This window comes from Diceros bicornis, chromosome 6 (genome assembly GCF_020826845.1).
Source record: "Diceros bicornis minor isolate mBicDic1 chromosome 6, mDicBic1.mat.cur, whole genome shotgun sequence".
NCBI classification, from domain to species: Eukaryota; Metazoa; Chordata; class Mammalia; order Perissodactyla; family Rhinocerotidae; genus Diceros; species Diceros bicornis.
In genome coordinates, this window is record NC_080745.1 from 57,718,534 (window position 1) to 57,741,844 (window position 23,311).

Sequence of the window (23,311 nt, forward strand, 5' to 3'; positions counted from 1 at the left end):
TAAGACTGTATTTACTTTCTAGAATTTTCGTGAAATAGGTTGTAACTATTCTGAATCTAAATTGAAATTCTGCGAGGCTGAATTTAACTTTTTAAGAACACTTTATGATTTAATCTAACCCACTAATCACTGAGTGTTTTTTTGTGTATGGCACTGAGCGTAAATTGTTTAGAGAATAGAGTACAAAATTCCTGTTCTCTAAAAGTTTGGAGTCTCTTGGGAGATAAGGCAAACAAAGAACCAGATAAAGGCATGGTGGAAGTGAGCAAGGAGTGTTAGAGGATAAAGAGTGTAGTGACTTGGCTACTGGAAGGAAATCATTCCTTCCCAGAGTCTTTCCAGAAAGTAGTGGGAGAAAGATGGAAAAGGTAGTTAGGGACTTCTTTATAAAGAGCTGTGAATTCCAGATTTAGGGACTTGATATTGTTATGTAAGTAGTGTGGAATCATTGAAGACTTTTAAGGAGGAGAACACTGGTATGATAGTATGTTTTAGAAAGAGTGATCTGGTAGGGGGCTGGGTAGAGTGGATGGCATCAGGGAGACTAGCTAGGAAGCGGTGGAATAACCAGGATGAGAAATAATGAGGGCATGAACCAGGGTTGTAGGAGAATAAAAATGGCAGGGTAAGTAAAGAAGCATTTAAAGGAAAAATGATCAGTCATTTAGAATACTTCAAACAAATGAGATAGGATTTGCCTGACTGGTTGATCACTAACAGAAAATTATATGTGAGAAGGCTGCTTATTTGAGAGTTTTCATTAACCTGGTATTGACTTTTCTGAGCCTAACAGCGTAAGGAATTTTGGACTCTGCTACCTTAACTGTATTTCCTGATGCAAAACAGGGACAGTTGGAATCCCTGAGACAGACAGAAAACCAGTTCTGTGCACTAGGAAAAGTCCAGGGGCTCTGTGCTGGACTTGCTCTCCTCTTACCCCAAAACCCAAATCATTATTTATACCAAAGACACCAGCTTAGTTTAAATTAGGTAATTTATAAAGATATGAAATGGATTACCTAGTAACCTCTGCCTGATTCTCCTTTCCTGTATTTTATCTTAAATTGCTATTGCCCTCTGCTCATAATCCTTTTCTGGTACCTGAGTCTCAGACATATAAATAATTAGCTTTAAAAATGTAGAGTTTTCCAAATATAGTCATAGATCTGCACTGTCCAATATGATAGCTGAGGACTTGTAATGCGGTTAGTCTGAATTGAGATGTGCTGTAAGGGGAAAATACATGACATTTCAAAGACTTGGTGCGTAAAAAAGGAATGCAAAATCTCAGTTTTATACTGATTATAATATAAATGTGAATATTGAAATAAGAATATTTTGGTTATATTGGGTTAAATAAAATGTGTTAAAATTAGTTTAACCTGTTTCTTCTTATTTTTTTAATGTGCCTACTAGAAAATTTTGAATTACTTATGTGGCTCACATTTTATTTCTGTTGGACAGCACTTTATAGATAGGAGTAGAGTGGAATGAATATTAACCCTATCGCAGAACAGAGACTGGGCTTCCCTTTCTGCTTGTATTTGCCTGTCTTTCCCCAGCTCCTTATTTATAGAGTATGCTGGAATATCTTCATACAACAAATAATACAGAGTATAGCATAAGTCTTCTCTTTTTATGTGCTTTGGGTTGTAATGTAGCAGTTTTGATTTGGGGTTGTTACCCTACAGAGAGTATTTTTCTTTTGTTTTTTTAAAGAATTTGTCTGTGTGGTTTTTTTTTTATTTTTTAATCCCGCAGATTCCTAGGCTATCTATGGCTGTAGAAATTTCATTTCTGTTATAATAGAACAATCTTTCTAACATATGCAGTGTTCATTTGGAATGAGAAAATGAGCTTTCAAGCAAACTTGCCTTTTATTTTATTATACACTCGTATCTATCCCTAGTCACTTGTCAGCAAAGGAAAATCTGACATTGAGCTTAGGGGACATTTATTTAATGTGTCTAATACATTAAATAATGGAATATTTTATATATTTTTATCTTTAAGATATAAAATTTACCATACTCTCAGGATATGAAAGGTCTTTAAATAACTTTGAGACTTCTGGACCAGAATTTTTGAGAAAATGATTTACTAAAATCAAATTGTCATGATTATCATTTTGAAAGGTAGTGTTGCTATTTGCAGTGCTTTTACAGCATGGAGCTGAGCCAACCATCCGAAATACAGATGGAAGGACAGCACTGGATTTAGCAGACCCGTCTGCCAAGGCTGTGCTGACTGGTAAGTCTGTGTACTCTTTGGGTATTCCAGGAAGAGTATAAAGAATGAACTTGCCTGGTAGATAGTTGCCTTCCTGTGGTTAATGACCTTAACTAGATTTTTAAAGTAGTGTCAGTTCAGTTGCTTATTCTTTTCTACCTCTGGACAGTTAGTATTTGATTCTTGTCTAAGAAAGGTAAAACTTTTTTGTTCTCTTTAAATTGGTGTTTAAATTTGTGATTCCTGCCTTACTGGGAGCAGGGGTGATAGATAATTGTGTGTTACTATCATGTTTTCAGGATATTTTAAAAATATTCCTGAATTTTCCAGATAACTTACATTTATATACTATTGTATACTATTCTTTTTTTAAAAATGTATTTTAATCTTTTTTCTTCTTTTTTGTTTTTAATGAAACCCTTTCAGAAAGCTTTAACCAATCTCTTGCTTTTCTAAATAGGGGATTCTGGGCACCCCAATTTCAGTACCCTGAGGAGTGGCAGTTATTGTGCTCTACTGTCACATGGTCATGTCCTTGGAATCTATTAAGGTGTATAAAGCTGTAGTCTGTAGGTTCATTTTAGACTGTTAAGCTTTTTTGAGTGGTAGTAGCTACTTCACATGTTTTCACTCTCATCAAAGTGTTTCCTTTTAAGCAACCCTCTGCCATGTTATTTTCTGGATTCTTATCTACTGTGTGATCACCATTAGAATTATGTCTAATCTAATAGCCAAGAGTCTGAGGGGTTCTGCGTGAGCTTTTGTGCTTGAACTTTGTGATATTTCTTCTGGTATTACTGAGAAAATTTAACAGGGTTCTAGAAGAGTGGTTTATTATTGTAACTATCAGTGTTTATTTCCTCCTTCACTATTCCATGCTATTCCCTGCTTTTATCTTTTTTAGAAATCTTGAGGCTCAAAAGAAGCCTTGGACTAGCGTTTAGTACACAATTCATGTTGTGGGCAGCAGTTTGGATTTTGTTTCAGCAAGTCAATAAACACTATCAGTTATGTTAAATTATGTTAATTTAAATTGTATTGATTTTAAAGTTTTGTTTGTGTTCATTTGTAAATATAAAAGCTATAGGCATAAAGAGTGTGTTTAATCCTGTTTTTATTTGTATATATTTGAAGTATCATAAAAACAATTTTAGTGTTGAAAAATCTTCTAGATTCATAAAAATGTTAATGATTATGTTCAGTTGGTAATGGTATAGATTATCTTTTGTCATTTCTGTAATGTTGGTGTGTTGGATTTTGCTTGTTTTGTTTTGCTTTTGAATTGAAGTTATGGATGCATTTTGTCTGTTACACAAATAACATACTGGTTTTAGGAAATTTGAGGAGTGAAAAAGGAAAAGCTCATCTATAACCTACCACCTAAGATAGACTTTGTTAAAATTTTGGTATATTTCCTTCTTGGCTTTTCTTTTTGTATGCATATTGTTTTCATATATTTGTAGTTTCACTGCATTATATAACACTGTATTATTTTTTTTTTGCTTTCATAACAAAGGTATCCCATGTTCATCATATAAATATTTTTAAACTGCACAATATTCTGTTGATTAACCATTTTCCACTTACTGGAAATAAATTTCCAGATTTTTCTACTTTAAATATAATTCAGTGAGTATCTTTATGCATAAAACTGTCATTACTTTTGTAATTAAATTTTTTAAATTTCTGCCCTTTTTTTTTTTCTAACTTATAGGTGAATATAAGAAAGATGAACTCTTGGAAAGTGCCAGGTGTGTACTAGTGTTATAAATATGTACCATGAATACTTCACCTTTTTTTTAACGATAAGCGAACTTTAAAGGAGAATTTTTTTTAATGCTCACATGCATGTCTCCATATAGGATCTGATAAAGAATATAAATTGCTAATACATTTTTTGTGTGCTAGGAGTGGCAATGAGGAAAAAATGATGGCTCTACTTACACCATTAAATGTCAACTGCCATGCAAGTGATGGCAGAAAGGTACTTTTCTTTTGCAACTAAGTTTGTGTTATCTGGTAGCATGAAAATGTGTTTATCTTACTATAAATTAAAACATTTGATGGGAGTGCTGATATTTTCTTTTAAGCAGTAATTTGTATTAAACTTAGTAAAAAAAACTTTATTGATAACATTTAGTTGTTTGCTTCCCATTTGCAATAATGAACTTACAAACTTTTATACTATGTCTTCGGTGTATATGTTGGATTTTGTGAAACCAAATTGATACCTATGTAGACAATGAAGTTATAAAGTTTCTTTCTGGATTTCTGGTTTTATATTTGGATTTTTACCTTTTCACCCTTTTTTTAAGCCATTATTTGAATTTCATTGATTTGTCTGATTAATATTTCAGTCAACTCCATTGCATTTAGCAGCAGGATACAACAGAGTAAAGATTGTACAATTGTTATTGCAACATGGAGCTGATGTCCATGCTAAAGATAAAGGGTAAGTAAGTATTTGAACAAAAATGAGGGTTTCTTACATATCACTGTCCTTATAATAACCTCTAACCTTATAAAAATCACATTTTTTACTAAACAGTGTAAACATTCATCAGCTTTTACAATATGCAGATTGCTCTGAGGACACGGAATTATAAAACCTTAAGGCCACCACTCAGAGGGCTTACACTACACATTAGGTGGCATGGAAAGATACCTGGCAATACAAGTTCCCAACTAAGTATGAGGTGATAAATAGAGAGGGATAATACTACAGGAGTTCCCAGGAGGGAGCTCAGTGATGGCAGTAGTGGTGGGGATATCCTTCAGGAGGAGGTGGTACTTGATCTGGACTCAGTTCAAGAAAGCAGAGAGTTTAGGAAACATCACTCTGTGCAAGAGAATTGGTGTGAGAGGAGGTGCTAAAGCAGATATTACAGCATATTTAAGAAACAATGACTAGGCCAGCTTGGCTGAAGCAGATGATTCACATAGGGGAGAAATGAAGGTTAGGATTGGAGAAATAGGTAAGAACCAGCTTTTAGAGGACTATTCTAGCCTAAGGAATTTAAACTTGGTTCTGTGAGCCACAACAGCCATTTAAGGATCTTAAGCAAGAGGCATGATCCTTCTACAAGAGGAGTTTTAGAAGGCACATTCTGGCAGCAATGTGTAAGGTAGATTGGAGAGGGAGACTAGAGGAAAAAACAACAGTTGGGAAAGTGAGCATTGTAGGGGTTCAGGCATATTGAGGCTCTATAATAGTGGTGGCAGAGGAAATAGAAAAGAAGACACAGATGCAAGAGATATTACAGTGTGAGAATGAGTAAGATTTGTTGACTATCTGCATGTGATGAGAAAGAGAGGGATAAGATTACTACATTTCAAATTTTGAAGCTAAATGAATGAGAGCTAATGATACACTTACTGAAATCCAGGAGGGAAAATTATTTTGAGGGAAAACTTTGAGTTCAGTTTTAGAACTCTTGGTTTTATGAGATAATGATGGAAACTCATGTGGAGGTAGCTAATAGATAGGTGGGAATGAAATTGGTGTTAGTTAAGTAGGAAATCATATAATCAAAAATGGTGAGGAAAGCCATGAGCCTTTAAAGAGAGGACACAGAACTAAAGACTAAGCCATGGGCGGCCATCACTCACCAGAGGCCATCATGATGGTGTCTTTGGTAATTAATTAGTGAATGATCCCATGGAGGAGCAGCCTAAAGATATGAGTCAAGGTTTTGAGGTTCCACTGTACCTTCCTATATAGAAAATTGCTCCTCCAATGCCATCATGAAGGAATTGGGTTTTAGTTTATTAAGGAATATAGCAGTTTACCTTACGGAATCTCAAAAAAAAAAGTTTAAAAGAAGAGCTAGTGTTTGAGGTCTGAGTTTGGAAGACGTGTTAGAAGTAAGCCAGGAGGAAGGGAAATCTGTCCTACACCCAGGGGACAGTATGTGTATTCTGGGAACTGCAAGTCATTTAGCATATTATTGGAGGACAAGGCTAGAGAGGGTCAGATCATTGTATGCCAGGCTAAGCAGTTGGATCCGTCTTTTAAAAGCAAGGAAGAACCAATGAAGGACATTAAAACAAGGAGTAACCACATCAGATTTAACTTTTAGAAGAATCTGGCTACAGCTTGGAAGATAAATTGAAGTGGGGGCTATTTTAATAGTACAGGGAGAAATAATAAAGGCCCAAACTGAGGCAATGGCAATGGCAGTTGGAAAAAAAAGATGGATTTGAAAGAGACTTGGGAATTAGAATTGTTAGGACTTAGTGTTCAAATGGATGTTATTAAGTTTTATACATTTTTATTAGGTCACAGAAACCATTTGGTATTTAAATCTAAGTGTAAATTTAAATTAAGTAAACTAAGCATAGGGAATCTAATAACACAGGCTTTCCCCCCCACTTTCGTATTTTAGTGATCTGGTACCCTTACACAATGCCTGTTCTTATGGTCATTATGAAGTAACTGAACTTCTGGTCAAGGTTAGTTCTCTTGTACTTTTCTTATAATTATATAAAATTACTTGAAATACATAGTATATCTGTTTTCTATGTGTTTTTAGTGCTTGGTGGATATAGAAGGAGTATTTATAATCATTATAAAATGTAGATGATTTATAGGTCAGCATCTGACTTCTCTGCGATTTCTGAGATACCTAAGATTTTAAATATAAAGTAGCACTACCATCTTGCCAATAGAAGATTAAGTGATTCTGTAATTTATGGCTAAAGGTGAAGTTTCAAAACTGTTGAAAATATCAGCAGGTAATTTTTAGTGAACTGTATATCATGAAAACCACCAGTTACATTTGCAAGACTTGCTTAGTTGTACTATGGGTCAAAACAGGCTCACTTGGTAAGCTTCCCTTCCAGTATGCTGTGTGGCTGTTGTTTAAGACGCAGGTTCCCAGGGCTGTCAAGAAACTTAATTTGCTCCCTATTGGATGAGAACAGAAGATATATATTCTCCTTGAGAGTGGATCCAGGGATGTTACCCACACCCATTTCCTTTTGTCCCCAGTCTGTACATATGTATTTGACCACATTCTTTAGACTTCTCTTACTCAGTACCCATTCTGCTCCTTTAATGCTTTTTCTCGTTCTGTGAGCAGCTGTTAGGTAAGGGAAAGAGGACATTTGTTTCTGTTAATCTCTGTGCTTCCTTTTGGGCATGTGCTACCACAGAATACATTTTCCCACAGAAACAACTTTATAATAATGATTAGATACTCTTGAGTAGCCCGTAAGCCTTTTTAACTTTATAATGTGGCTGCAGTGTTATACATTTATAGCAGTAGTGCTTTTGCTTATTGTAAAACTGAATCTTCAATTCAACAGAACATGTGGAATGCTATTGTGGATGAGAGTGAAACATCACACGGATTGCATTGGGACTTACAGACAACCAAATGGTGTTTTCCTAAGACCTAGTGTTCACTAAATAAGAATGGGAGGCTGACTAGAGGTCATACATATAGAGGAGCTTAGCTGAGATGAGAGTGCAGGCATTAGCAGAGTAGACAAGTTCAGGAGAGTCAGGAGACAGCATGTAGAAAGGGACAGGGAATACAGGCTGAGGTCCTGGGCAACACTGAGTTAGTTGGCAACCCTTGCCAAAGAGTCTGGCTAGCAGAAGCTGGCATTTAACAGCAAACATTCAGTGACTGCTTTTCCTGACCAGGACACTGTACAAATTGGAATGTGACTGCTTGAAAAGCTAACATAATTTTATGCCAGTAGCAGAAGTATAGTGTCAAGAGCAAATGTAATAATGGATGCACTGTACTTTCACAGTCGAACCACATTGATAATCTGCTGTTATTCTAAGTTCTCAATATTTTTTAAATGAATTTTTTAAACTGAAGTATGTTTAGTTGAGGACCACTAGGGTGATAGAAAGTCTAGAAACCGTCTGCTAAGAAGGATGAGTGAAGGAGCTGAAGGTGTTTAGACTGGAAAAGGAAAACGTAAGAGCTGCCTTCAAATATTGCAAAGAAGAATATTGATTTCTTTTGCTGCTAAGAAGACTAATAGGTCAAAGTTTAAAGCACGTATTTAACTTAATATAGAAGAGAACTTCCTAACCACAGGAATTATCTAGTAGTTATAAAAAGCCTTGTTAGTTGAGAATTAGTTTCCCATTATTGAAAGTACCAAAAGAGTAAGTAGCTGGGTTGCCTTCTGCAAGAATGCTATGAAAGAGATTTTGTTTGGTGAGAGATTGAACTAGAGTGACTTCTGTGGTCCATCCAACTCCAGTACTTGGAAATGGCTAAAATTGAGAAGACTGACAATACTAAGTATTAGCAAGTGTGTGGAGCATTGGGACTCAAACATTGCTGATGGCTATGCAAAAATAATACAGCCACTTTAGAAAACTGTTTGGCAGTTTCTGATAAAAACTGAGCACATATCAAAATAAGCACATATCAACCATATGACCCTGCAGTTCTACTCCTAGTGATACATCCAAGAGAAATGAGAGCATGTGTTCATAAAGAGACTTGTATATGAAATGTTCATAACAGCTTATTCTTAATAGTCAAAAACTAGAAACAGTCCAAATGCCCATCAATAGGATGATGGATAAGTAAATTATGGTATATCTGCATAATGGAATGCTACTCAGCAATAAAAACGAACTATTGATACAACATGAATGAATCTCAGAAACATGGTGTGTGAAAGAAGCTAGACACAAAAGTACATCCTGTGTTATTTCATTTTTATGAAATTCAAGAACAGGTAAATGTAATACATGGTGCTTACAGTCAGAATGGGGGCAGGAGTTGTCTACAAAAGGAGCATGAAAGAACATTCTGGGATAATGAAAGTGCCCTGTATCTGGAATTAGGTGATGGTATTACAGATATATGCATTTGTCAAAACTCATCAAACTATACACTTAAGAGCTGTACATTTTACCATATGTAAATTATGCCTCAAAAAAGGAAAAAATTAGTTCTTGGAAAAGATGCAAGTTAAATATAAATCTTCATTCTTTACTGTTTTTAACAATAATAGAGTTAAATAGGCCCTTGTGGGTAGATGTAGCAGCTAGCTACTGTTTTTCCATGGGGAAAAAATGTATTCTCTTTCTAAAATAGTAATTAGTTTATAAAGTGAACTTTGGGAACATAACTTGTTTAAGCTTTTATAATGTTAAATTTCAAAGTACTAATAATTCTAAATTCTGTTAAAAATTGAACACTAAACATATATTTTATCCCCCCTCCCCCCAGCATGGTGCCTGCGTAAATGCAATGGACTTGTGGCAATTCACTCCTCTTCATGAGGCAGCTTCTAAGAACAGGGTTGAAGTGTGTTCTCTTCTCCTAAGTTATGGTGCAGATCCAACACTGCTGAATTGTCACAATAAAAGTGCCATAGACTTGGCTCCCACGCCACAGTTAAAAGAAAGATTAGCATGTGAGTATAAAATGATGAATGTTCAGCTAGGATATTATGATATCAATAAACTAAAAATTTTTTCTTTCTTGTTAGTTTTTGAGGAATTTTTAAATAATGGAATATGTTCCTTAGCCACGGGTATCTGTTGTTGTTCAGACTAGCGTATTTAATCATTTAGAAGTTTCCACTCCTTCTGCTTTTAAGATGCTATGAAAAGAAAATAATATTTGTATTTGTTTTTTCAAGTCAAATTAAATGCTTTTTATGTGTTAGTCTTATAGATGGTATGCTTTTGAAAAGAAAGAATTTGAGTTTTGTTCCTATCTTTGATATGACTTTCTACTTAATCTGCTGTGAGGTCAAAGTATTATTTGTAGGATTGCTATCTTGTAAACATAGTCCCCAGATCTTTCCATCTAATATTTTTTGATATCTGGGCAGTTCCATGGTTTTCTTTCTATAACTGAAGTAGATACAATGAGAAATAGCCACCTGGTTCAGATACAGTATTACTATGCATAAATAGGAAACTTATATCAAACTTGTATTATTCTGGAATAATAAAGGATAATGGGTGGTTTCACAAGTCTGATGAATAAAAGAGGGATCTTGAGAAAATACCCTCTTTCATTTTTTCATCAGTAGGTTACTCTAGGAAATATCCAAGCTGTCTAGTCCCCAGTTCTCTGATGTGTGAGCAAAACCATCTGCTACTGCCATAATGTTAGTGTAGGGATTGTGATCGCCCTTTGTTTTATTTCTTTACAGAGAAAAGTTCTGTGCCTTGGAAAATTCTTAGAACTCTCTGGTCTGGGAATATATTACAGCACTCCAGATACCTCCAGACCAAAATAGACCTTGAGTTGGCCATGGGCTCAATCTGTGTATACACTTGGGGATGAATTGGGTCATAACTGAGGGGAACTGGAGTACCACTGTCTCCCTTTTCAGAGGTTATATTTGGAGAATATCTTTAGAGCTTCTGTTTGGCTATTTTGGTAGATGGTATTAAGTGTCTTTTACTAGGTAAGTCCCATCAATTTGATAATTCTCATGAAGATTTAAATGCTTTTTCTTCATTTAGATGAATTTAAAGGCCACTCATTGCTGCAAGCTGCACGGGAAGCTGATGTTACACGAATCAAAAAACATCTCTCTCTGGAAATGGTGAATTTTAAGCATCCTCAAACACATGAAACAGCATTGGTAATGTTTCAGATTTAAGTTTTTAAAATTTAATAACTGCTAAACTAATACAAAATACAAAAATACAAAAACATGCTAAACTAATAAATGTCCTACTTTTGATGATACAGGATACAGTAATAGCATTGTTTTAAAAATTTGTGTTTTTTAGAAATTAAGGCCTGCACATACATAAAAAAATTTCAAGCAATATAGAAAAATAAATAATCTCACCTCCCAAAAGGCAATATTATTATTCATTTGAGTATCCTTCCAGGAAAAAATTTTATTTACTGGTATATTTTATATGTAACTTTTATTATCAGAAATGGTACATATCATTTGCTTTTTTTTTTTTTTGAGGTGTGCCCCATTTAACATTAACTTTTTTTTTTATTTATTTTATTTATTTATTTTTTCCCCCAAAGCCCCAGTAGATAGTTGTATGTCATAGCTGCACATCCTTCTAGTTGCTGTATGTGGGACGTGGCCTCAGCATGGCCGGAGAAGCAGTGCGTCGGTGCGCGCCCGGGATCCGAACCCGGGCCGCCAGCAGCAGAGCGCACGCGCTTAACTGCTAAGCCACGGGGCCGGCCCCATTTGCTTTTTTTTATTAAGAAAATTATAAATGTTTATGATTGAAAATTTGGAACCTACTGAAAGTAATGAAAAAAAAAATCTGCCTTCAAGATAAAAACCACTTGGTTTTCCTTCCAGTATTGTAATTTTTTCCAAAATTAGATCTAAAGTCTACGTGTATACCCTCTATACTGTGTGAATAAAGTATCTGTGTGAGTAGAGGCTATCTCCGTGATAAAGGTAATGAGGACTCTGTGGAGCTATAACAAAGTAGATGAAAATCAGACAGTTTATGGAAAAGCAGTCAGAAAAGAATGGGAGCCAATAGGGATAAGTGATGGAAGATAGGGAAGGGAATGGTATAATCAGAGGTACCTGAGAAGTAGAAATTTAAAAGGAACAGAGTAAGTCCTGTTGTATGAATTGCAGAATGTGCTTTGGGTGAGGGAAGATGACCCGAAGTAAATTAATGTGTTTAGGAGAAGATTTAACTCTTATAGTAGCCTTGCTTACCCAATGTCTTGTATGGTTAATTTTCTTCCTTATGCCATGATGTCAATTCTGTGAAGTTTATATAGAAACCTATCTATAAAGCATTTTAGACCTTTCTGCTACTTAACTTGTAAAAAGGTAGCAAAGCTGCAGACTAATAAGAAATCCTAGTTCAAAATTAAAATCATAACAGCAGAGAAACAGAGAAACTTGGAAAATCTGACATGGAAAATTTTCTGGTCTGAAAAGCTAATACTACATGTTGTTTTCCCCTAAATATTCTGCTATTAAATGACTTATTTTTGTTATTAACCTTAAAACATACTAGGAGTTAAGTATTGGTGGATAGTTGTGTTGCAGGAGCAGTGTCTTCCAAGTTCCAGAGATTACAGGCCCTGCACCAGGATGGGGCAGAAGAATAGGGGTACAGTTTGAAATGGATGTGAAATAACTTCTTGATCAAGAATTCTTGAATATAAACTACTTCCATTCTCGGTGCTGTTCTGATAGATGTCCTGGGATGATTACTCATAACATACCCAAGGAGCTATATTCACCAATTAGAACTGGGTTTATCGAGGGCAAAGGAATGATTTTGGTGACAGCCACGGCATCAAAGAACGAATCTGAAGCAAAGTCATGAAGATCATATAAGCTTTATAAACAGGTTAAAATCAAAGAACAAATTTCATGTGTACTGTGTGTTTAGATGTGTAGAGCAACTTAGCTTAACAATTATCCAGAACTTTTATTCCATGAATTCTCAGATTTCAAATTTAACTTTTAAGATATATATACATTGATTTAGTCATTCACTCATTCTGACGTTTAGTGAACACCTGTCGTATATGAGTATCATTCTGAATGTTGAGATGCAAAGATTAGGGACATAACAATGAATACTTATTAGGTTTATAACAGGCAAATCTCTACCTCCTGTCTCTCTTCCTCTTTGATAGTCATAGATATAGTTGTTGCAGCCTCCAACTCAGTGATTATTTTCTACCACTGATTTTGCCCAACAGGTAATCCAAGCTCCTTATTGTGCTGCAGCAACTCGTTGAGAGAGAAATAAATACTACTCGGCTTGTCAGCTATCCCATCAATCATATTACCAAGCAGGATCCAGAGCTGATGCATGCTCTGTTATTTCTTCATGTAAAGAAACCCCAACCTTTCGGATATTTTATTAGAATAACATAAACACTGTGTTATACGGAAACAGTTTTGAAAGGAGTGTTGGTCACATTAATTTGAGTTCTTCATCACATCAGTAGTGGCTTTTTCAAAGATGTAGGGCAACTATAAAGATCAGAATATTTAATAACAGATACCCTGGTAGATAGAATTTTCAGGCCCTGTCAGAATTTGGTAATCATTGTGCATTCTATCCAATAGAAAGTCTTTGAAGAGCAAAGTTAAGTCAAAAATAAAATGAAGAAGTGAAATAACTTCTTGGTTGTTCTTGATGGGAAACAAATGTTCTTAAATAAAAATCAGTTATGTATAGTCCTTGATTAATGCTGCAATTTAAATTATCTAGCATTGTGCTGCCGCATCTCCGTATCCCAAAAGAAAGCAAATATGTGAGCTGTTGCTAAGAAAAGGAGCAAACATCAATGAAAAGACTAAAGAGTAAGTATACTTTTAATAATTAAAAATTATTGACGTTTTATTTTTTGGAAAATACACTCATTGTCTGGCTGACTTTTTCTCTTTAAGATTCTTGACTCCTCTACATGTGGCATCTGAGAAAGCTCATAATGATGTTGTTGAAGTAGTGGTGAAACATGAAGCAAAGGTATACTTCCTTTTTGGTAATCCAATGAGTTGTTTTCTATTCAGCAGATGAAATGCCTGACTTCCTAAACTACTGTCTCATAAGTATTACTTTTTTCCTCATAATCTATAATTAAAAACAGTCCTGCAGACATTTTTTCTGTACTAATTTTTTTGCTAGAAAAGCCTATGGTTTACTCAAAAATACATTATTCCTATATATCCTTCCTTCTCCATTCCTTTTAACCACGCCCTACTGGTCGAGTTATCCTTAAGATCTTTTTCTAACAGTACACTCTTGAGAATATCCCCAGCCAGAGACATACTATTCTGACCTATCATCTTTTCCAGTCTTCTCCTCACTTGTGTCTTCTTTTCCTTGGTTTCCATGATAACTACTGTTATTTACCCCAGCCACGGTCTTTCTTACGTACCTCTATTATTTCTGTGCCTAAGCCAAAGAACTTGAAACAGAAGGAAATAAATTATTTAAATAACTTGACTAAAAACATAGCTCACCATATTGGGAAGTTACTGTTCTTTAGTTGGTATTTGTACACAAAGCATTTTATTCATGGAATAATTATGTTTTCATCAAGACTAAAAATCATCATTTCCTACCCAGGAACTTTAAAAAATACTACTCAGTAAAAGAAACACATAGCATCCCAGATTGAAGAGATGACAGTCACCTAATTCAGCAGTTTTCATAGTTTTTAGCCACAGATCCTTGCCTTCTTCAAACAAAATCTTCGGTAGGAATACATTATTTAACAGAAAGAATGGAGCTGCTCTGCATGAAAGGAGAAGAAAGGAATAGAGACCCTTTTACCACTTGTGTTGGCCCTAAGGCTCTTCCCTAAATGTACTTTGCAGAATAGTTTTCTGATCTGTCATTCCTTGGGTTTCCAGTCAAGAAACCACTTAGAATTCTATAATTTGTTTTGGTGTTGCCTCTCAGTGTCCTAATTTCTCTTTGATTTGGGGGGATTCTTGATAATGTATAATCTCAGTCTTTCCTGTTGTAAATTATTGAAAAAATAAAGTTTATTTCTGCTTACTGCTTGGCATATCTCATTTGTCTATCTGTTCTATAACTTTTCGTTGATTGTTTTGTTCATACTGGCACCATGTAATGGTGGTGCATTATTCATAGAGTATCTGGATGCATATTAAATTTGAGTTGTGAAACTCAGTGAAACAGTCTTGACTAGGGTGACCAACCATCCGTTCAGATTTGTCCAGGACTGAGGGATTTCTGCGAACACAGGGCTTTCAGTGCTAAAAGCAGGAAAGTCCCAGGCAAACCAGGACAAGTTGGTCACTCTAATGTTAACACAGAGTGGTACCGAAATAAAGTTTTCAAGTGGATATATTTCACATTTCAGTGAGGTTTGATATGTGAATAAATAGATTAATTGCCCTGCACATTTAAAATGGATTTTTCAGATTCTGTAAACTTGAAGACTAGCTGTTTATAATCTAGTTTTAGGTTCACTGAGAAAGTCTTACTATACTCCTCTTCAAATATTCTCCCATTCCATGAATATGAATTGTACAGTGCCTCAAAACACACTAGTCGCCATAGGATTAATTACTGAAGAATTTAATTTCTCAGTTACGTTTTGTACAGTTATTTTCCTGGTGGGGAGGGTGGGAGTAGGGTTAAGATAGGGGAAGTCTTACAGGTGATTTTTTTTTTTGCTATGAAAGATTTGAAAAATACCACCCAGTGGAAAGAATTCTACAGAGAATAACTATATACCCACCACCTAGATTCTATCACTAACCTTTTACTATATTTTTTATTACATATCCATCAGTTTCTCCCTCTATCCATCAATATATCTTATTTTTTGACTATTTCCAAGTAATTAGCAAATTACCATACACATCTCCCTAAATACTTCCACATAGGCATCAACTAGAGGTCAGTATTTGTTTACAGTTTTTCTTTGGATGTGAAATTTACATGCAATGAAATGCACAAATCTTAAATGTACTTTTACTGAACTTTGACTGATGCATACAACTGTGTAACCAGAACTCATCAAGATATAGAACACCATCTCATGGCAGAGGCAGTGCCATATCCAAGGTAGTCTCCACCCCTAGATATAACAACCGTTTTGATTTTTTCTGACATAGATTAGATTTGCCTATTCTAGGCCTTCATGTCCATGGAATCATACAGTATATACTCTTTTGTGTAAGACTTTTTCTACTCAGTATAATGTTTTGGAGATTCATCCACATAGTAATAGTTCGTTCCTTTTTATTTCTGAGAAGTATTTCCTTGTGTGCATATGCCATAGTGTCTTTATCCATGCAGATTATATTTTACATGATAAATAAGGTAGAAGATTAAGCCAAGAGAAATAAGTGTTTTAATGCTAATTTAGTCTCTGGCTTTGTTACTGACTATTATCTATCTTGAAGTTAGTCCCCATGTTTCTGATCATAAAAATACATGGTTTAGACTTTCTTAGGCAATGTCTAGCTCTAAATGTGAATCTGTGAATACTTGAATGCTGAACACAACTGTTCTTCAACATTTCACACTTTTAATCCAAAGTTGGATTCCTTCCTTCCTATGTCAACCTTCATTAATTGGTGAATTTATGCTCTAGATTTGAACAAAAATATTTGCTTTGGCACTGATAATAAGAAAATAATTGAGTTTTTTAAATACGTAGCAAGTGTTAAATACATGATTGGATGCTTTAAATTTTGCACTGCAGGCTAATTTCAGTTTTTTTCTCCATTGTTAAGGTTAATGCTTTGGATAACCTTGGTCAGACTTCTCTGCACAGAGCTGCACATTGTGGTCATCTGCAAACCTGCCGCCTGCTCCTGAGCTATGGGTGCGATCCTAACATTATATCCCTTCAGGGCTTTACTGCCTTACAGATGGGAAATGAAAATGTGCAGCAGCTTCTTCAAGGTATTAAATGCTTCCGTGAAGTTAATTTTTTAATTAACCTTTAAATTTTTTCACGTCATGTAGGAGTTGGTAGTAAAAAGAAAATTTTTTAGAATTTTTGGCTGTTATTTCTGCTTAGCTCATACTCAATGCCCAAATATTATTAAGTCTTAGTCATGATTTTGTTCCAGTAGCATTTGCTGCCCAATTTCTCTGAGTAAATAGTTAGCTTTTAAGTTTTTATCTGGAAAGATTGTAAAAGTAAGATACAATAGTTATTTCTTTTTAAAGAAGGGAAAACTGGGAAAGGTAGATGTTTCTTAGAAGAGCAGCAACCATAGTGATAAATAATACTCTAAAGACTGGCCCTGCCTCTTCACTCTGTTTTTTAGATCCTTTCTACATAAGGTATGTAGAATTTGAACAAGGTGACCAACTATTTGACTTATTAAAACATATTTATTGAATACAGTGATATTCATTATATTTTAAAATCAAATCAATTTAGGTCAAATATCTACACATTTGGCATAGGTTAAACATTTCAGCCTAGAAATCTGGTCCCATAAATTTTACAGTGTCTGCCTACATCTCTGTATTTTACTAGAATTTAGTGTAGTATCTTTGACATCGCAAAGCTCAAATGAGAAGAAATGTAACAGATCAAGCCTTTTGTATCTTTAACAGTCACCTTGATGATCCTTATGCCTATAGTCTGGAAACCACATTTTCAGAAAAACACTGCTTGAATAGATGAAGGCAGGTTGATAAAACCTCCTGGAAACTCCCAAAACTGGACTAACTACAAGACTGCTTTCAGGATTTCCTTTACTTCCTCATATGCCACGCATTTGTTTCAGTGTCAGTTTGGGGGTAATAACACTAGTCCTGTTCAGTTGCCTGGTGATGGACATGCTAGTTTTATGCTAAGTGCTGTTACTTACCTTTCCAGCCAGTTTCTTAGCATAAAGGAATTTCCAGGTCAAAGGATAACATAATTGTTAAATCATCCTCTACTAACAGTATATGACAGGACCTATTTTCTTTGTCAGCACTAGATGTTCTGATTCTTAATCTTTTCCATGGGGCGAATGTGTGTGTGTGAATTACAAAAGTAATACATGCTTTTTTAAATGCAAATTAGAGAAATATTGTCAGTGCAGCTCCCTGTTTGCTCTTTGCCCACTAATGGATGAAAAATAAAACCCACTATCTCATTTTAATTTACATTCCTAAGATGTAGCAGTATTTTTTCTGTTTTGTTCTTTGACTATAACTTTGTTTAATGCTATGTTATTTCCTGACAGATATTTTTCCAAATCAATTTTGGTTCTGCCTTTGATATACTACTCTAAGATACTTTCCTACTCCAGGATAAAAAATATCACCTACATTTTCTTCTAGTATTTTTAAGGTTTAATTTTTTTATACTTTAGTCTTGAATCCATCTAGCGTTTATTTTGTTCTAAGATACAAGGTACGTGTTTTCTTCCTTTCGTATGAGATTTTAAATGAGCTATAAAACATGGACTTTCAGACCTGAAAATGACTTTAGATATCTTCTAGTCCAACTTCTCTGTTTAGAACCGAAAAAATCTGAGGTCCAGAAAGTTTGAGTGAGTTGCTCAGTTCATGTTCCTTTATATTGCTTAAATCACATTTTCAATTATTCCCATTTACATACATTTCATATATATATTATGCTTCAAAAAAGAGTTTTAAGAAAATCTGTTTTTCCCCTACTACCATGGAGATTTCCTACATAATCTACCAAACTGTAAAAGAATTTTACTTTTAGATAGGATGCCTCCCTTAAAACTTGTTCCCACCTTCTAAATAAGAGTTAATCACTCTTTCCTCTTTCTTTTTAGAGGGTATCCCATTAGGTAATTCAGAGGCAGACAGACAATTGCTGGAAGCTGCGAAGGCTGGAGATGTAGAAACTGTAAAAGTAAGATATGATCTTATATTTTTGTTAACTTTGGAGTTTTATTTTGACAATGTTTAATGAATCTGTAATAATGAAAAGCCTAGTTATTTATATGTGCCTTGTTTTAAAAGGTAAGTGATGCTAATCTATTTCTTTGCAAATAAGGATCATTGAGTAATGAAAGAAACTTTTTAGTTTCACATGGATCTCAGTAAATACATCACAGTTACAAATTTAAATAAACTGCATGTTTGTGGAAATGGATTTTGTTTAAAGAACCTATTTGTTCCTTTAAAAGAATAAGGTATATCAGATTATTGTCCATTATTGTTTACATATGACACATAAAACAACAAGGGAAGAAGATTAAACAGTGTGTCACTCTGTCTACACATTTCTTCTGGTTTTTTCATTTCTTTGTCCCCTCTACCTCTGTGAGGACCCAGTGTTTAAATATGGTGATAATACAGCGTTGCCACTCTTCAGAGGCACTGTCTCCTAATAATCTTCAGTTCATCTAAGCTGAAATTTTGTTTCCTTTCTCAGAAGAGCCAACTTCAGCTCCTTACATGGCCCATCTCCTATAGCAGTCTTCTCTAGAATAACCCTTCCTCAACTTTTGCTTTGCTTTTTACTGTAGAATCATGTAATGTCTTAATGCCTATACTACCAGATGTTTCTGTTACCTACAGAAACTGTATATCTGGGTAAATAACTCAGAAGCCTAACATTTTGAAAGAGCAAGACTACTTTTCAGTTCAACTAATATAAATTAAAATTAACTCAGCATGTTTCATAAATTAAATAATTCTTTAGTAATGCGATAAAGTTATTTTAATTTCCAAAGCTAGTAGGAGGAAAAAAGCTTTGTTGTGTTCCCCCTTCCCCCTGCCTCTAGACTTTCAAAACAGTTGTTTAAGGGGGCAGTGACAGAAAGTAAGTTTTATAAGAAATGAAATTTATTGATTTGATTCATGGCAGAAGTAGCTATTTGAAGAAATTTCACTATCTTTCTATATGGTGTTCTCAATCCTGAACAGACCTACCCCACAAAGTCAATTTTAGATTTTCTGAGGAGGAAATACAAATGTTGGTCTCATTTGAACTTGCTTGAGCTCTGAGGAAATTTATTCACTGTCCTCTTAAAAAGAGAGATTTCTGGAAATTGATTTAAAAGTCCATGTGATCCATTGCTACTGCTTTATCTGAGTAGATAGTACAATCATCTCCAAAAACCTTCAGATTTTGTTTTTTAATTTCATTTCTCAAAGAAAAAATGATATTATAATGCAGTTTTATTGTTTGACTTCTTTTATATTTACATTCTGTTGTCCTGAATTAGGAGGTTAGTAAGATTTTGAAAGGAGGATTTTGTTTCTCTTACTGACTATACTGACTTGTGAAAAACAAGTCACGAGTTAAAGGCAACTAGCTGAAGTGGGTGGCCAGGTCCTTCTTAGTCTCTCTAGTCTGGAAGCTCTGCTGAAACCTGTCCGCCGTGGATGACCCAGTGCTGGTATTTGAAATACCGGTGGCATAGCTTTCAGCATCACAGCAACATACAGCCACCATGGTATGACAACCAACAGACAGACAGGTGGTGTGGTTCCCTGACCTGGAAACTGAGGGCCAAGGTGGTGAGAGCTCCGAATCTTAACCACTAGACTACCAGGGCTGGTTGATTTATTAATTAAGCTTAGGTTATCCCTACTTTTAGGGTAGGATGTTTAAAAAAGGGAAAAGGTATTTACTTATATTGATATTCTTTTGAGCACCATTTATTTATTTATTTATTATCTATGCTGCCTTCTCCAAATGTTCATACATTTCACGCAAATACTCTTGAGTATTTTGAGTGTTACTCTTTCAGCCTTTCTCAGTTATGCTTCCTCATCTGAACCAAAGAAACACAAAAAGTTATTTGAGTGACTTTTCTTAACTCTCCTTAAGGATAGTACATAACCAGTAGCATTCTATTAGTTGATTCATTCCATATAGTGCCATATAATTCTGTAAGTGTAGTTCCTCAACTACCAGCATCAGCATCCTCTGGGAGCTTGTTAGAAATGCAGATTCTCAGACCCCACCCCAGATACACTGAATTAGGAAATCTGGAGGTGGGACCCAGTGGACATGAAGATTTCAGAACCACTGGTCTAGAGCACTATTTCTCAAACTTTAATGTGCTTACGGATTACCTAGAGATCTTGTCAAAATGCAGATTCTGATTCAGTAGGTGAGAGTCTGAGATTCTGAGTTTTTAACAAGCCCCCGGGTGATGCCAGTGCTCCCATGATCCAGTGTACCTCAACATATGTTTGCCACAAAATGGAAGTTTTGATTGCTGGTAATTGGTACTTAGATTACCTTTATGTAAATAATAGTAGTGTTAATGATAAAATTTGCCTACTAGCTTTAGCAAAAGATGATGATTCAGGCATAGATGAGAGGACCAGAGGGATTCCCAGTAAATGACAAGATGAAATAAGAAGAATAAATAGCAAGGAGTTTCTGAGAATACTGATTTGATGAGACAAGAAAATAAGGCAGATATTTGAAATTTCTACTCAATGAATGAAAACAATAAGTCAGAATATGTAGCATCATGTGTATACTGTTTTCCTTCTCATAGAAATTGTGTACTGTTCAGAGTGTCAACTGCAGAGACATTGAAGGGCGTCAGTCTACCCCACTCCATTTTGCAGCTGGCTATAATAGGGTGTCTGTGGTGGAATACCTGCTGCAGCACGGAGCGGATGTGCACGCTAAAGATAAAGGGCAAGTACCAGCTGTTGCCATGGCTGCTCTTTGACCTTTTTAGGAAAGATTGGCGTAAATATACCTTTTTAATTTCAGTTAAGATTTTGTGATGGTTAGTATTTATATAAAGACTTATTTGCATAATGTCTTGTAATTTTATAATGGCCACGGAGATTATAACATTCATGTGATATTGATTTTTAATGTAGTAAAATTTTTAGTTTGCATTGAGGATATTTGAATTCCTCCAGTTTATCTTAAAATTGTTTTTCTTTGAAAATATACAATTCTCAATTCTAGATATTGAATATATAAATGTTTGTTATATTCTCTGCAATCTTAAATATTTTAAAAATTTCCTCCCTGACCCCCCCAAAAAATAATTCCATTTCTTCTTTCAATAAATATAGGTTCTATAAAATATAATCAGTATGACCTCTTATGCAGTTCAGGAAATTTATCAGCTATTTGTAATTATTTAAATTAAAACATATCTTTGTGTTGCATTGCTTATTTAACTTTTCAGAGGCCTTGTACCTTTGCACAACGCATGTTCTTATGGACATTATGAAGTTGCAGAACTTCTTGTTAAGCATGGAGCAGTAGTTAATGTAGCTGACTTATGGAAATTTACACCTTTGCATGAAGCTGCAGCAAAAGGAAAATACGAAATTTGCAAACTTCTGCTCCAGGTATATTAAAGTACTTACTGTGGACAAGGTGTATTATATAGAATATGGTTATCATATTTCTAATAACTCTAATATAAATTTAATAAGGAGGTAGGAAGCAAAGTTATCTGATTCTCTACCTAGATTTCAGAATGTTGTAAACACTTATATTTTAATCTGCAAGTATGTTTACTACGCCTAGATTTGTTATTGTGTAAAGTCAACTATCATTTAATAGTCTTCTGATTATCTTTATTTTTCCTATTTAGTGTTTTAACCTCAAAATGTTTGATGGATTATGTAATTTATAAGCCAGATTTATTTACCACTAATGAAATTGATAGTACTGTTTTAATACAGGTACCAATGTAAATATTTTACAGTAAAAACAAGAGTATAGTTAAATTTATACTTTATTTCAATGTTTATGAAAACTAAAAATAGTATACACGAAAGGTTATTTTTAACAGCCTCTGTGTTTTAATTATAATTTTCTGTGTATTAAATTAAACATTAATAACAAACATGTTAACCTTTAAGGTAGAGTCTCAGTATAAAATAGTTTTCCTTGGTATAGTTACATTGACTGATTTTTCATTGACCAAGGGCAAACTTAAGCCAATTCCTCCCTTTCTGTTTTTCACTTGTCCAGCATGGTGCAGACCCTACAAAGAAAAACAGGGATGGAAATACCCCTTTGGATCTTGTTAAAGATGGAGATACAGATATCCAAGATCTGCTTAGGGGAGACGCAGCTTTGTTAGATGCTGCCAAGAAGGGTTGTTTAGCCAGAGTGAAGAAGTTGTCTTCACCTGATAATGTAAATTGCCGTGATACCCAAGGCCGACATTCAACACCTTTACACTTAGCAGGTAAGTGAATGAAGTTTCATAGATTTAGGTTGGCGACATCTAAGATTCATTCTACCTGACTAAAATCTTTGCTGTAAGCAAACTTGAAAGATTCAGATCAAATATCTTCTAATACCGCCATTATACTCTAGTGTATTTGTTCAGGGCAGCCTTACTTCATGTTCACTTTAGTACTGGTATGTTACATTCAGTAAGAACAGTCGAAAGGGCCTCTGCCAGTCACCATGTGCTGTGGAAGGACCATATTGTTTGAGTCATCTTTGGTGAGTGAGTTTTGGCTACAGAAACTTGAAAAATATGCCGCTTGAGCCAGCCTTCCTCATGGGAAGCTAAAGCTTTCCATTCTTCCAATGATAGCTGTTAAGCGCAAGCAGGGGAAAAAAGTCTTAAAAGCCTTTCAGAAGTTATATAAATCTCTTGCGAAAGTTATGGTATTAGTTTACTAGGCCTGCCTTAACAAAACCACAGGCTGTGTGGCTTAAGCAACAGAAATTTATTTTCTCACAGTTCC

The 23,311-nt window shown here is 34.9% G+C and overlaps 1 protein-coding gene across 2 annotated transcripts in view; it reads left to right on the forward strand.

Annotated features, from left to right (window-relative positions):
* TNKS2 (tankyrase 2) overlaps positions 1–23,311 on the forward strand; it is a 60,337-nt gene that overhangs the window by 12,722 nt on the left and 24,304 nt on the right. For both annotated transcript variants that reach the window (XM_058543527.1, XM_058543526.1), the window contains exons 3-16: positions 2,155–2,250; positions 3,944–3,980; positions 4,138–4,213; positions 4,587–4,681; positions 6,615–6,681; positions 9,441–9,627; positions 10,694–10,815; positions 13,409–13,500; positions 13,588–13,666; positions 16,417–16,588; positions 18,439–18,518; positions 21,130–21,275; positions 21,784–21,949; positions 22,581–22,800. In XM_058543527.1, the coding sequence (XP_058399510.1) occupies positions 2,155–2,250; positions 3,944–3,980; positions 4,138–4,213; positions 4,587–4,681; positions 6,615–6,681; positions 9,441–9,627; positions 10,694–10,815; positions 13,409–13,500; positions 13,588–13,666; positions 16,417–16,588; positions 18,439–18,518; positions 21,130–21,275; positions 21,784–21,949; positions 22,581–22,800 (1,635 nt within the window). The remainder of the gene's footprint in view (positions 1–2,154; positions 2,251–3,943; positions 3,981–4,137; positions 4,214–4,586; positions 4,682–6,614; positions 6,682–9,440; positions 9,628–10,693; positions 10,816–13,408; positions 13,501–13,587; positions 13,667–16,416; positions 16,589–18,438; positions 18,519–21,129; positions 21,276–21,783; positions 21,950–22,580; positions 22,801–23,311) is intronic.